This window comes from Eulemur rufifrons, chromosome 5, assembly GCF_041146395.1.
Source record: "Eulemur rufifrons isolate Redbay chromosome 5, OSU_ERuf_1, whole genome shotgun sequence".
Classification (NCBI taxonomy): Eukaryota; Metazoa; Chordata; class Mammalia; order Primates; family Lemuridae; genus Eulemur; species Eulemur rufifrons.
The window spans coordinates 37,488,790-37,505,011 of NC_090987.1; the positions used below are offsets into that span (position 1 = coordinate 37,488,790).

Below are 16,222 nucleotides of genomic sequence, written 5' to 3' on the forward strand. Positions count from 1 at the left end.
GTTCAGTGTTACCAGTGGTTATCTCTGGGTGGTAGAATTATGAAAGGTTTCTGCTATCTTTTCAGGCTTCTCTGAATGTTATGAATTTTTTATGATAATCATTATTTTAACAATCAGAAAATAGGTGGTAATGTCATACTACCTGAAAAATAATGTTCACATTTCTGAGCCTGGCTGCAAAATGCTCATCATTCTGACACTACTTTTCCTCCTCATCTTCCTCTCCCACTCCCTGAACCCACCACCAAGTGACTCACTGTGTTCCACAGAACAAGATTGCTCAGGGTTTTTGAAGAGTTCTAGCAACATATGCACACTTCATTGTAAATGGAGAAAAGACCCGTATAGCAAAAGATAGGTCAAAGCTCATACAACAATTTGCATTTCCCTAAAAATATCTTTGCATAAAAAAGGGAGTCATTAGCCACTTCCAGAAGCTCACTTGTTTAGTTAATATTTGACACAATAAAATTATACATAGACAAAAAATATTTAGCAACTTTTTAGAGCTGCACTCACTATTCAATACAGTACCACTTAGCCACATGTGGCTCTTGAAGACCTGAAATGGGACTAGTGGGACTGAGAAATTGAATTTTCAATTTTACTTAATTTTAATGGGTTTAAAACTAAAAAGCATTACTCAATTTATTTATTGGAAAATTTTAAAGTATGATTGTAAATCTATTTTTTCAACTGCAAATTTTATCACACCTGAATACAAATCAAGTATTTTCAATGAAAATTTAGTATCCAAATGAAGAGATACAGTAAGGATAAAATACTTACAAATTTTATACAATAAGAAAAAATGTAAAGTGTTTCACTAATATTTTATTGATTACATACTGAAATAATATTTTAGCTATATTGGCTTGAACAATATATAGTATTAAAATTAAATTTACCTGTTTGTTTTACTTTTTTAATGTAGTAACTAGAACATTTTAATTACATGTGTGGCTCATGTGATATTTCTCTTGGACAGTGCTGCCTTCAAGCTTGCTGTGGTAGAATTAGGCCTAAAATAATTTTGTTTGCTATACTGAATATTTTCTACTTTTGACCACTTTAGATCTACTTAAAATTCTTCCAAATCTCAACTGGAAATGGTATCGTTCTTTTTTTTCAAAGGTTGTTTCTCATAGTGCTGTAATCTCCAAGCTGCCTAATAAGGTGTTCATAGTGTGTGAAAAGATTTATTACAAATATGTACTTACGAGGGGTATCATTATACAGGGTGTCCCAAAAGTCTCCATACAAAGGGAAAATTTTGTAATAAATATTTTGTAAACAAAAAAAGATACATTTACTACAATTTTCCATTTTCCCTATGTATGGTGACTTTGGGGACACCCTGTATTATTGCAATATTATTGCAACTGTGTCCCTTTAAACCTAAAAAGATCTGTCTGTCTTCCAAAACCCAGGCTAGTGGAAGGTGGCTCCAAACATTGGGTACTTTTGTATTAAAGCTAACAGTACTTTCATTTTCTAGTCGCCATTATGACCTGATCCCCTTTGTCTTGGCTCTGTGGCAAAGACTGGACAATTAAAATTTCTCAGAGGTCCCTTTTCTGAACTTTCAACAAAGCCAAAGCAAGTGCTCTGTCTCTTATTCACAGCAATGGTTTTTGCCTTTCAATGAGAAAGTAAAACTGGGCATAGTTTCCAGAGCTTTCAGAACTTTTTCCATTGAAATGCAAACACTTCTCTGGCGCCTCTGAAAATTCTGAGAAATTGTTGGGTTTTGGCTATATTTCCAGAAAACCTGGCATTCTTCTTCTGTTCATGGCTGGTTTAAGTTCTTCCCTTTCCAAGTACATTCAAATAAAGTCAGAAATTGACTGTCTCTCGCAGGGCAAGCTCTCAACTCGAATACTAAACCAAAGAGTAACTTTTTCATTCCAAATTTGGCACTGTGACCAGGAAACCTCTGCACCCTACCTTTGTTACATCTTCTCTCCAAATGCGATTTAGCTCCCTAACATACACCCTTCTTCTTAACCCTGTCCATGAATTACCACAGCCTTGCAGGCAGCTTACACACAAAGATCACTTGTACATGGTAAAGGTAATGACAAACAGTGTTCTGGATTCTCTAATGCAGCCATCCTAACTAGTTTAAAGATTACCCACCCACATTTTTTATTGTTTTATGCAGTCCATGCTCTCTATTCCAAAGTATCAGCGTAAAATAAAGCCACCAATCTTTTCTACCTTCATTTCCTCAACAGGATAAGTAATCTGAAGGGGCAAAGTAAGAAAGCAATTGCCAAGTGTTCAATTAACACATCACTAGATTCTGATCTTAGATATAATCAGCGTAGGTATGTCTTGTTTATTCATTGTTTAGAACACATAACCTTGCTCCATCATATAGTAGTCATTTGAAAGATGATGCATTTCTCGCTGTTTCGCATGCACCCATCTCATGGGTAGCAATCATGCCTGATTTTTTTTTGTTGTTGCTCATAGGTTAAGCTCAGTGGATACATATTGAATAATTGTGGGCCAGGCATAGTGACTCACGCCTGTAATCCTAGCACTCTGGGAGGCCGAGGCGGGTGGATCGTTTGAGCTCAGGAGTTCCAGACCAGCCTGTGCAAGAGTAAGACCCCATCTCTACTAAAAATAGAAAGAAATTATATGGACAGCTAAAAATATATAGAGAAAAAATTAGCCGGGCATGGTGGCGCATGTCTGTAGTCCCAGCTACTCGGGAGGCTGAGGCAGGAGGATTGCTTGAGCCCAGGAGTTTGAGGTTGATGTGAGCTAGGCTGACGGCACAGCACTCTAGCCCGGGCAACAGAGTGAGTCGCTGTCTCAAAAAATAAATAAATAAAATAAATAATTGTGGCTTAAGGAAAAACTTAGCTAATAGTTCCTAGTAGTTTGGAAGAGCAAACATGGCAAATTCATGCTCAGGCAGAAGATAATCTGAAAAGTGGCTAATGCGTGTGGAAGAAGAACAAGTACAGACTCAGAAGGAATCAGCTGTCCCCTACTTCCTGCTGTGCCAATCCAGTAAATCATCTGCAATCTCCATGCCCACCAAATATCAGATACTCAAATATCATAATGAAACCCAGATAAAAATGTTTATGAAATATTCCGGCATAAAATTCAAGTTAAAAACACAAGCCTCTACATTTAACAATAACCTTCTTCTCTAAGACTCTGTTTCAACTTCTGAAAAGTAGGGATTCTTAACTAGATAATATCCAAATTTCAGTGATTCTATAAATTTGAGTCACAGGCCTTTACTTACTGCAGTCCTACATAAAGCTGTGCAAGTCTATGGCCCAAAATAAAATCAAAAGGTCAGTACTAATCTTTAACAATAAAATTTACCTATACAGGTCATAGTGATTTTCTTGAAAATCAAGAGTTGGTAAATATATTCTGGAACACTCCCTGAAAGCCAAGGTAGCAGTTCTGGAAAACTGCTGATCAGCCAGCACATCCTCTCATATTATGAGAACAAGGAGGAAGTGGTATCACCTACCTGAGCCACACTGACCTCACCTTTGTGGCCAGGGAAAGCACACTCCTGGACTCCCAGCCATCCATCCCCCCCAGCTTTCCATGCCACTCCATGGCTGGCCAAGACATGTTTTTCTGAGCATCTTTTATATACTTTTGCAGGCTCTGGGAGTTGAGTTTTTTGGGGTTCAAACTTGAGTCTATAACTAAAATTCTAGTATTAACAGCAAGGTTCCTAAATATGAGTTTTCAATGGTAATAAATTTAAGAATTCAAAGTCCATTATAACTATCATTCACAAGGCAAAACTTGTTTGGAAGCATTCATATATTAATAGCACAATGGATTTCCCTTTTATTATAGACACCCACCATCTCTCCATAGTAAGTTCATAACACAGACTTGAGGACTGGGGAGATGCACGGAGGCTATCAATTGTCAATGTTTGTGTTCTGAGAAATGCAATGAACTTAGTATTTATCACTAAAGAAGAAAACACATTTTTCTTACAGTGGAGAGATTACTGAGGGAAGTACAACGTAGTAGCTACAACACTATTTAAACTGGGAAATAAGATTTTGAGTAGATGATCTACATAGGTAGAAAATGAAAACTCTTTGAAAACAATTTGCTTAATTCTTAGAACCTTCCAAGCAACCAAATCAACAAAGGAATCACTACAATCACTTTGGTACTGATATTGGGGAAAGAATCTGCTCAGTTAAATCATAAATCCACCCAGTATTTACCACTCGACCACACATATCCTATTTAGAAAGGCATTCTGGGATTCTAACAGATGGCACAGAGCAGCTCAGAGAGTCCCAGGATCCAGGACAGAAGAGGCTGGAAGACGTAGGGAGGCAGGAGCTAGCCTGAGCAGCAAACTGCTTCCAATCAGCTCTTCTGTTACAAAGAAAATACAGCAATGTGTCAGTTTGCAAAGAAATAAAATGAAAAATTGCCTTCAAAGGCCTCAGAATGGTCCCTGCTTTAAGGCATTGGAAAAAATTGATTTCAGTAATTGAAAGAGAGTTTTGCCATGCATGAACAATCAGCTCCACAGAAGATTCTGCCTGCATGGCCCGCTGACTTCCGCGATATCTGAATTAAGGTTGTTCTGTGCCCACAAACAAGCCAGGTGGGCTAAAATCTGCATCTCTTTTTCCAGATGCCTTTAAACATGTTAAGTCAGAAAGTTAGTCATCACAAATGCCAATTAAGATCCTCTGGAAATGTCAGCACATTGCTTCCCAGATATGGCCATGTTGCCAAATCTCAGCCAAATGAAAGATTAGCCCAGTCTGGATTGAATTTTTTTTTTTTCACTTGATGAAGGAAACACTGTCACAGACATCTGTAATTCTTAACCACAGCACAGATAGACAAATTATTTTGTTTGAAAATGGGTCTTTTCAATTCTAAATAATGAGGGATTAAGACCTTTTTTTTCTATCAATGGGAACCTAACTCAAAACAAAATGAAAAAAATACTAAGCTTGATTTCACATATCTAAAGATAAGGGATTCGGGGTGAACGTCTTGTTTATAACCCTGTTTCCAAACAAGGTCACACCAAAAATATTCCAAAATAGCCAAAATAATCTAAACCATTTTTTAAATGACCTTCAGAGAAGATCACCATAGCTTATCTCAGTTGTTCATTCTGGAGTTGTGTCATCTTTTTGTTTCATTTTTAAATTAAAAAAAAAATTGTTTGAGGAGCAGCCGTTTTGGTGGGTGTTGAGTGTCCAGTGAGAGGCCCTGGAGCATTGGGTAGGGACAGAGATGATTGAACCATAAGGTGGATAGTTGTCCCCACTGCACGGAGGTGGCTCTGAAGCTCGGCAAAGGCGCCCAGCGTGACCAGCACCAGGGCCAGGAGAGCGACAGCTGTGCCCGGTCCCCGCCCAGTCGCCCAAGCTGAGGGATCCAGCTCATGTCGCTGGTGTGGAGCAGAAGATGAAGCACATTCTCAGCAGAGCGTTTCTAGTCAAAGAGAATCTCATGTCAGGAGACCTAGGGCAGATGTGAGTCCCCAAAAGGCCCACTCCTATGAAATGCGTGACCCAATCTCAGGAGACGTTTTGCACTTGGCTCAGCACCAGAGAACACACCACAAGCAGAAACTGAATAAGGTGGGGAGAAATTGTGTGAAGGTGCAAACTTATCAGCACCAGAAGCCGCACACTGGAGAGAAACCCTACAGAGGCAGTGTCTGGAGAACATCGTTTGTAAAGAGATGTGAGTCCCGTGTGTCAGGGGAGCCACTTGTCTTCTGTGAGGTTGGGAAGGACTTTTTGCCCGGCTCAGGATTATGCCAGCAAGAGGCCACGCACACTGGGGAGAAGACAAACAGTGAAACCAAGCAGAGACCACCCTTTCAGAGGAAAAAACTGACTAGAGCCCTGGAGAATGCACGAAAGCCTTCAGCACCAAACAGTTGTTCAGCACCAGAAGCCTCTCCCTAGAGAAGGATGGTATGTGTGCAATGATTGTGGGAAATCCTATAGCAAAAGGAGTAGCTTCAATAATCATCAGAGAGTTCACCCTGGAGAAAGACTTTATGAATGTGCAGAATGTGGGAAATCATTTAGATGCAAGTCCTACCATTTTGAACACCAAAGAGTTCACACTAGAGAGAGACTTTACAATTGCGGTGAATGTGGGAAATTATTTTACAAGAAGACTCACCTCCTTGTACACCAGAGCATTCTCACTGGAGAAAGACCATATGTGGAGTGTGAGTCTTGTGGAAAATTTTTTAGGCTCAAGAACCACTTCATTCAACACCAGAGAGTTCACACTGGAGAAAGGCCATTCAAATGCAATGAATGTGGGAAAGCATTTACCCACAGCTCTGAGCTCCGTGTTTGTCAGAGAGTTCACACCGGACGAAAGCCTTGTGAGTGTAGTGAAGGTAGGAACTCCTTTGCTGAAAACTCCACACTCACTAAACACAGGAGAGTTCACACTGGAGAAAGGCCTTACAAGTGCAGTGAATGTAGGAAATCCTTCGCTGAAACCTCCAGTTTCATTAATCAAGACTTCCCAAGACCTCCAAAGAAAGACTTCAAACTCTGTGGTTTTTATTTACAAACTAGGTACTACAATAATTTGTGAGTTTATAGGTCAACCTGAGTAGGGGGCAGTTTTTGTAACAACGTCTGGTCCTTTTGAGAGCCACAGGAAGTTCTTGTCTTGTTTACAAGGGATATTGCACTGTGATCAGCACTGGTGTGGAAAATCTGTTCCCCAGGTCCTACAATGCAGCCCTGTGCCCCAATGTCCAGCATTGTGCAGGGCAGTGTCACAGGTTATAAGGCCATTGGGGAAAATCATAACTTTTATAGAACGGCTGCATTGATAGGCAATGGGAGAGACTGCAGCAATGTAGTTGGAATTTGCGTCTAAAAGAAGGGCATCCGTGATGATCCAGTCACTATGTCTGTGACAGATAAGCCGGTCTACAAATTCTCGGGACTTCCTTATTATGAATTTTGTATAAGAGATGTCATTGTCAGAGGAAATAATATGAAGGTTTTATGGATCCCTGTATCTTTTCTGGTCTGTTCACCTCGAGGCCATTCCTGCATTGGCAGGAGGAAGAGGATGGGGACAAGGGAGATCTCTTAGCTTAGTGATGTGGCCCATGTGACCAGCAAGGATTTCAATTTTATCAGGTGGAAATGGCCTTCCTGACTTATTAATATTTGCTACCTCAGAGGCAGTTGCCCCACTTAGGGCATGGAGAGAGTTGGCAGAGTCAATATAGAATTGCCACACTTATTTATCTTGATATTCATCAGTGATGATAAATGAGTAGTTCATCCTTTTTATATTGCTGAGAAGTATGACATGTTATAAAATACCACTGTTTGTATATTCATTCATCTGTTATGAATATTTCAGTTGCTTCCTGTTTTCATCTGTTGTAAATAAAAGTGCTACATTTGAATACAATTCTTCATATAGAAAAAAATGTATTTGTTTCTTTTAATCGACAAGTAAAAATTATATATATACATGTGTACAACATGACATTTTGATATATGTATACAACATGGAATGGCTAAATCAAGCTATTTAACATACACATTACTTCACATACTTATCATTTTGTGTGATGAGAATACTTAAAATCTACTTTTTAAGCAATTTTTAAATGTGCAATGTATTATCATTAACTGTAGTCACCATGATGTACACAAATGTCTTGAACTTATTCCACTCATCTAACTGGAATTTTGTGTCCTTTGATCTCCCTAATCCCCTACCGCTAGCCTCTGGTAACCACCATTTTACTCTCTACTTCTAGGAGTTCAGCTTTTTTAGATTCCACATATAAGTGAGATCATGCAGTCTTTGTCTTTCTGTGGCTGGGTTATTTTACTTAACATAATGTCCTCCTGGTTCATCCATGTTATTGCACAGGACAGGATTTTATTTCTTTTTTAAGGCTGAATAGTATTCCACTGTACATAGATTCCATGTTTTCTTTATCCATTTAACCACTGATGGGCCCTTAGGTTGATTCCATATTTTGGCTCTAGTGAATAATGCTGCAATAACCATGAGAGTGCAGATATCTCTTCGACATACTGAATCCATTTCCTTTGGACATATACCCAGTAATGGGATTGCTAGATCATATGGTAGCTCTATTTTTAATTTTTTGAGGAATCTTCATACTGTTTTCATAATGGCTGTACTAATTTACATTCCCACCAACAGTGTAAGAGTTCCCTTTTCCCCACATTCTTGCCAACACTTATCTTTCATCTTTTGATAATAGCCACTGTAAAAGGTATGAAGTGATATCTTATTGTGATTTTAATTTTCATTTCTCTTTTGATTACAGCAATGGAGAGCATTTTTTCATATACTGTTAGTCATTTGTATCTCTTCTTATGAAAAACATCTATTCAGATCCTTTGTCCTTTCTTTAATCAGGTTATTTGTTTCCTTGCTATTGAGTCATTTGAGCTCCTCATATGTTTTGGATATTAACTACCTATCAGGTGTATGTTTTGCTAATATTTTTTTTCCCATTCTTTAGGTTGTCTTTTCACTCTGTTGACTGTTTCCTTGGTTGTGCAGAAACTTTTTAGTCTAATGTAATCCTGTTTGTTTATTTTCACTTTTTTATCCTGTGCTTTTGGAGTCATATCCAAAACAATCATTGCCCAGACCAATGTCATAGAATTTTCCTCTGTGTTTTCTTCTAGTGGTTTTATACTTTCAGGTCTTATATTTAAGTTTTTATTCCATTTTGAGTTGATTTTCATATATGGTATAAGGGTCCAATTTCATTCTTCTGCATGGAGATATTCAGTTTTCTCAACACTGTTTATTGCAGAAATTGTCCTTTCCCCATTTTGTGTTCTTGACATCTTTGTCAAAATCAGTTCACTGTAATATGTGGATTTACTTTTGGGCTCTCTATTCCATTGGTCTATACATCTATTTTTATACCAGTGCTATGCTGTTTTGATTACTATAGCTTTTTAATATATTTTGAAGTCAGATAATGTGATACCTCCAGCTTTGTTCTTTTTGCTGAAGATTTCTTTGGTTATTCAGGATCTTTTGTGGTTCCATGCAAATTTTAGGATTTTTTTTTTTCTATTTCTGTAAAAAAGGTCATTGGAATTTTGATAGAGACTGCATTAAATCTGTATGGACATTTTAGCAATATTAATTCTGGAATTGTCAAATCTCTAGAGCTAAATTTCTCATACTGAAATTCCATTCATCTCCAGTATAAGTTGAGGCAACTGAACACAAATTTCTGAAACTTTCTCCAAGTCCTGGAATCACTCTGCCCCTCCTTCTTATCCAGTCTGCTAACTCTCTTGTGGTCACATGACTCCAGCCCAGCCCAGAGATGATCCACTTAAACACTTAAGAACTGAAACTGGCATATTAATAAGAGCTCAAACACAATCATTAGTGATTATGCTGACGATGATTAGCCCAGGCAGCATGATCAGCCAGATCAATGCTGCTCTCACCAGGCACTGGATTTTTTTAGGTGGGCACTGTGCCAAGCTTGATCCAGGTGCCTCCACCCATTTTTCTTATTCCTCCACTCAACTTCAGAGCGTCACTAAAGAAAACTATAGAATCTTGATGATCTCCCTACAAACTCATGCTAGCTTCAAATGTGCTCCTAGCTGACCAAAAGCTTATTATTTATGTAGTATTATGTACCTTCCTTAGCTATTCTCCAAACACATTACCCCAAATCTCTATGTTACATCTTTTCCACCAGAAGTCCCATCTCCCACTCTGTCCCCTCAGGAATTGATTTTCACACTATTTTATGTATGCCTGTGTCTTCCGTAATATCTGAGAGGTAGAGTTTGTTTAAAACATATGCATCTGATTGAAACCCAAACCCGCAATACTTAGTGTCCTTTCTACAGTGACTTCTATTTTTTTTCCCCCCAAAGAATTGGAGAAAAATCTTAGCCAAATGCAATCAAGGGAACATTTTCTGTGCTCATCCCATTCAGGCCCTTTTTGTTGTTTTGTGCCCACTAATTTTACTACTCTTCCTCTGTGTCCTACCTTACCCTATTCCAATTGGGTCTGTGTCAAAATGGTCACAGTGGTGACTGCTGTGAATCTGGCCATGGTTACTAATTGCACACAGTGCTCCATCTCTCAGTCTGCAGTTGTTCAAGGTTCCCACTTTACGTGGAGTCTTCATCACAATATTTGCATAGCTCCAGATAATTCTATTCCTACCAGGAAGTGATAAATAGGTAGAGATGATAGAACTTGCAGTGCATGTTCTCTTTGAACTCCTGCTCTCTGGGCATTGCTTCTCTTTCTTCTGTTTAGTTCTCTGAGCCTTGGGTAATAAAGTCCATTCCTACTATTTGCATGACTGGGTCCCTCCCTTCTGTCTCCTCTCCTGGTTCCACTGTGCACCACGAGGAGCCTCACATGCATGTGTGTGAACACCTCAGTCCAAGGTCCATACACATACACCTGCCAACAGCTGTCCATTGGTCATAACTGGGCTCTAAGGTTGTAGACATCAGCAGTGTAGTTCAGGTGGAGAGAGAAATGCAAAAGAAAAGGCCCAGGCCCTGAGAGCAGAGAATTCCAGAGAGCTCAGCGTTTGGTGAATGTGGTCTAAAGGATATACCTAAGGAAGATGATGGTGCACCCAGAGGAGGACAGAGCATTCTTAAACAGGAGCCCAGAGCATGGGCCCCCATTGCCTGAGTCTAAGGGGGGCACTGCTACCTTCATCCTTTGCTGATCTGCATGATAGGTACCCATAGACAGCAGGGCCCAAACCTTCACTTGAAAAATGCAAAACCTACATTCTGAAGTAATGAATTCTGTAGTGATTCCTGTGATGCCTTATCAAACATTCCTTGATCTGTACAGCCTGAGGGGCTAACCATTTTTTACCACCTTCAAATGAGATACACAGAAACCTTCATCTCCATCTTAATATAAGGCATTTCCTTCTGAATCCCCTCTTCCTTTCCACTTTTCTCAAAAACAGTGTCATTCCTCATCATGGAGGCAGCATATAGGCCACTGATGGTGTGCACAATGGCTTTACGTGGTCCATGCAATGGACTTTTCTGAAGGCTATGGACTGAATTTAATATGCATTATAAAAATATAACCAGCATGCCAAACCTCGTTGTTGTTGTTGCATATATTGATGCTAAGTAAAAATCTGAGTTGAATATATGTATGTGCATATATATATAATTTTAGTAAGGAGTTGTCTTAGACATGGCAAAAATGGTGAAAGTGGCACTGAAATGGTAGCAGTTTGTGAAATGCTGCACAGAAGAGAGCTCATTAGGAAATACTAATTAGGACACGCTCCTTGTCCTAGGTCTTCCACTTCACGGCCGTACAAATCGAGCCCTGATGAAATCACTTTTCCTCATCTGCCTATCACACAGAGGCTTTAGGAAGGTAAAATGAAGAAATATGTAGAAAAGCTATAATGTGGTTCTCTCCAAGGCTGACCACCTTTCTGTAGTCCCAGTTCTCACGTTTTCCAGATTCTGGCTTTCTTAACTGTACCTTCCTCTTTAATAATTTTCATTTTTTCCTATTCACTGCTATTGATTCATTCTCTCCTTACTTGGTTAGATTCCAGTACCCTAGAAATAGATTCCAGTACCCTAGAAATAAAGTCCTCTGCTTTGTTTTTAGTCAGCTTGACCTGACAAGATACCGCAGACTGGGTGGCTTAAACAACAGACATTTATTTCTCACAGCCCTGGAGGCTGAAGTTCAAGATCAAGATGCCTGCAGGACTGGTTTCAGGTGAGGCCTCTCTCCCTGGCTTGTAGACAGCCACCTTCTCACTGTGTCCTCACATAGCCTTTCCTCTGTGCAAGTCCAGGGGGAGAGACTCCAGTGTCTCTTTCTCTTCTTATAAGGACGCCAGCCCTTTGGGATTAGGGCCCCATCCTTATGACGTCATTTAACCTTAATTATTTACTTAAAGACCCTAGTTCCAAATATAGTTACATTGGGGGTTAGGGTTCAACATAAAAATTTGGGGGGAATGCAATTCAGTCCATAACACTTACCCTAATGTTATTTACTTCATTACTGCACCAATCAAACTAATAAAGTGATAGATATACATTAATGATTTTTAATCAGAGGTTTAATCACTCATAATGCTTTTTAAAAGTATAGAAGCTGAGGTCCCACTTGGGATCTATTGAACCAGAAACCTTTGCGAATGGTGCACAGGGATCTGTAATTTTTACATCTGTGCAGGTGAATATGATGTGCATCCTTAGCTGAGAACCACCAGTCCGCTGATATGCACATCCTGCCTTCACTCTCGACTTCCGATTCTTTGCTGTCTACTTTCTCCTCACTCTCTAATTTTTGTCCTCATTATTTAGCTGCGACAGCTCTTCCGAAAACTACCAAATAACTGTGAAATTGCATGGCTTTTTTTTTCACTCTTATACTCAAAAAATTATTACAACAAAAATATAAAGTACATACTGAGTACATCTATGAAGTTATTTAGACCTTGTTACAGTGTTCTATTGTACCAACTGCTCTTAGTATTAATGCAAATCATAGGTCATTATGTCAGTACATCACTGGTTTATTAAATTGTTCTTAGAGAAGTCTTTCCCATTTGAAATGAGAATTATTTTTTTTTAAAAAAAGGTAATCTAACCAGTTAACCAGCATAAGACTCTGTGTTTGACTTTAACAAATCATTCTGAAATTAACCAATTTCTCTATAAATTATCATTTTACTTTCAAGAGAAGATCAAAGCACACACTTTTTTATGTGTCTCTTAGATAAATGGGATAATATATGAAAAGCTACACTTGTACTCTGAAGGAATTAATGTGCTTTAAAAGCAGCAACAGCTGCATAGTAGACAGGGAATGTTCTAGTGTAATAGTATGAAGGACCCAGTTCAATTAACCTCTGACCTTCCAAGTCACTTAAACTCCCCATTAACTCAGATCTAAACCAGGGAAGTGAAACTCTGCTTATCTTGTAAACATATTGAAAAATATGTGAAACCACTTTTGTAAACTATTCATTCATTCCTTTATTCATTCAACCAACCAAAATGTATTGACCACTTTTTATTTTCTAGGTTCACGTAAACAACTAACACACAATCTCTGCCCTCAATAACATATTTCTTGAATTAAGGATAGAGAAGTAAACCATTAATTATAGGGCAGTGTAATTAACACTAACACAACCTTATTTATAATAAGTAATGCAACCCCATGCACCATTCCTAGTGTGTTGTTAATTACTGGTGATAAAGGCCTTTGATTCTTGTACCTCATTACTGGGGCAACCCATGTCTTTGGGGGAAGAATATGCAGGGAGTTTAATAATTACATGCTTGGAAATTGGGGAGGTATGAAGCTATTTTAGAAGGGTGCTGTGGAAAAAAGAGAAATGGCATCTAAATAAAATCAGAGGAATAGGGAAGGTTTTACAGAGAAAGTGAAACTTAAATTGAATCTTAAAGGACAAGGTATAAGTTATCTAGGCAGAGAAGGGAAGAAAGAGTATCCCAGGAGCCCCAGGACTTCTGTTGGAAAGGTCCCTGTTATGCACTGAATTATGTCCCCGCCCCAGACTCAAATGTCAAGAGGAGGACGTTAGGACATAGAGAGACACCAGAGAAGTGCACACTCAGAGAAAACGCCATATGGGAAAGGCCTCAGGAAAAACCAAACTCTCCAAATTACCTTGATCTTGGACTTCTAGCTTCCAGAATTGTGAGAAAATGAATGAATGTTGTTTAAGCCACCCAGTCTGTGGTGATTTGTTATGCAGCCCTCGCAGACTAATACAGTCCCATGTAAGTAGAGAGAAAAGTGGGTATCAGGGATGGTGAGAGGTGAGCCTGGAGAGAGACCTGCAGTCAATCCTAGGGGATCTGTGAAAGTCAGCAGTCTGAGCTCCACCTGAGAAACAAGGAGAGCCTTTGAAGGGTTTTAAGAGATAGAGTCACAAGGTCAGTTTCAGGTTCATGTGTTGGAAAGCTTAACCCTGCAGTGATGATGGGCTGGAGGGGTATAGGGCTGTGGAAGGGAGGCCCTCTGGCAGGCTAATAATCCAAGTGTAAATCATTGAGATTCTGAACTAAGAAGGTGGCAATGGGGTGCAAAAGAGGAAATAGATGCAAGAGATAATTACAAGGGGAGAGTGAGAGAATCCAGTGACTGATTGGGACTGTGGAGTTCTAAGGAGTCAGGATGACTCCGTTTTCTGGCTCAGGTAGATGGGTGAATGGAAATGCCATTTGACACAGAGGGAAAAATACAAAAATTTCATTTTGGATATATAAATGTTAGAAATTGTGCTTGTAGGTGAAAGAGAAAGGAGCAGACAGAGTGCTTGAGGGATGGCCTCTACTTTCACAAGGAAGAAAGAAGCATGTGTCATATGTGAAACTGGGGTAAGGGGAGACAGGTGGAAGAATGGTAGGTCCGAAAGTGCAAAGGGACATCTGCTATTTTTCAGCTGCCCACATCAAGCCTCCCACTGAGTTGCATCTCAAAGTCCTTTTGGAGAGGAGGCATGCTAAACCAATTGACAGCAAGAACTCTGGAGTCTGACTGCCATGGTCTGAATCCAGCTTTACCATACACTAGCAATGTGACCTCAAACAGAGAGCGTCATCTCTTTCTGCCAAAGTATCTTTATCCATAAACAGGGATAGTAATGGTGTCTCCGTTAAAGGGTTGTGGTAAGTGTTAAATGAGTTCATGCAAATGATTTAGCTCCATCATTACTACCTCTCACCCACTGGGCATGGCCTTGGGAGGAGGATAATTCCCGGTGATTCTCTCCCTCAATGGAAGCTGTCTCTCCCTGACCTGGTATCGAATCTCCCTCCTGGGCTTTTACATCTTGAGGCAGTGATGGCAGAAGAGGCAGAAGGCTGCAATGCCATTCTTTATACCAGGTCGTACCTCCAGCTTCTGCAGTTGCCTAGGGTGATGACACTTGCAAGCTGGTTCTCCATCTTCCCCTCAATTCTTTAAGCCTCAATAGACTTTCAATAGAGTCTCCTTTGGTTGGGGAAGCAAGAGTCATTTTCTGTTCCAGCAAGGGTCCTGACTGGAGAATGAGGGAGACAGAAGACTCTGAACCTGTAGACGACTGCTGAGTGACACCAAGGAGCAAGTTTACTTTAGAAATGATAAATTCCTAGAGTTCTCAATCCTCCATGGTGTTATTCCCAGAAGTATTCAGTTGCCTGGGTGGAAATGCAAGGGCAATACAAATGTCATTTGTCATCATCCCCAAAGAGATACTGAGCCAATGAGGAGATGACATACTACTAATTAGTTTCTTATTTTTTAATAAAGTTGAAAGATATTTTTTATTAATCCATAAAGCAAAGTTTTAAAACATATTGTTTCCGCCTTAAACTCTAAAATGTTACCTTAAAATTATCCATAATAATTCTGTTTGAAGTTTATAAAATGTTATCATTAATGTTGATACTGTACACTTACTCAACTTCTTATTTTAAAGCACTATACATACATTAAAAACTTATTGTTTCTAAGTCCTTACCTGAGCTAGGAAAAATTTATCATTTTATTCTGCAAATGGGATAATGAGATTAAGAATACATGATTTTTTCAAGGTTTGGCGTGAATAAGTTTCTTAACTTATAAATGCCCTTTTTATGGTAGAAAGTAAACATTACTTATATTTATTAATTCTGTTTGCAAAACACTCCTGCTAACCCTACTTTATTTGAACCACATTAGCTTGTTTACCTCACAGTGCTTTTTAGTATTTACAATGAGTCTTGCTAGGATCTATGCTAGGTGCCAGGGATACAGTAATTAACTACTAAGACTCATTAATTACTAAGATGACTAAGAGAATTTTCCCTGCTTTCATTGCCATTACGTGCTAGATGGAGCTAGATAAGTACACGAGTGATTCCAGCATGCTGGGAACACTTCTAGGATGGGATTTGGGAAAACAAAATATTATGGAAGCATATAAGAAATGGTTCAAACAACAATGGGATAAGAAGGGCATCATAGATTTCTCATAAATTTGCAAAAACATAGGACAGAGATAATTATCTGCTCCATTTCACAGATGAAAAAAAACAGGGCTCAAAGAGGTTAAGTGGTCTACAGCCAATAATAAATGATGGAGTCAAGATGGCCAACTCTTAGCCTTCTTCTTCCACTACATAATGGTGTC

At 39.1% G+C, this 16,222-nt stretch overlaps 1 protein-coding gene across 1 annotated transcript; it reads left to right on the forward strand.

Moving 5' to 3' along the window:
• Positions 1-5,546: 5,546 nt before the first annotated feature.
• LOC138383175 (zinc finger protein 552-like) lies at positions 5,547-6,609 on the forward strand. Its single transcript, XM_069467846.1, has 3 exons — positions 5,547-5,928; positions 5,963-6,022; positions 6,107-6,609. Exons 1-3 carry the CDS (start codon positions 5,547-5,549, stop codon positions 6,607-6,609), a joined length of 945 nt encoding a protein of 314 aa, XP_069323947.1.
• The last annotated feature ends 9,613 nt before the right edge of the window (positions 6,610-16,222 follow it).

Coding starts and splice junctions, on each gene's coding strand:
- LOC138383175 (XM_069467846.1), top strand. CDS start 5,547: ATGCGTGACCCAATCTCAGGAGACGTTTTGCACTTGGCTCAGCACCAG. Junction 5,929..5,962: donor AAAGCCTTCAGCACCAAACA/GTTGTTCAGCAC, acceptor TCCCTAGAGAAG/GATGGTATGTGTGCAATGAT. Junction 6,023..6,106: donor AAGGAGTAGCTTCAATAATC/ATCAGAGAGTTC, acceptor ACCATTTTGAAC/ACCAAAGAGTTCACACTAGA.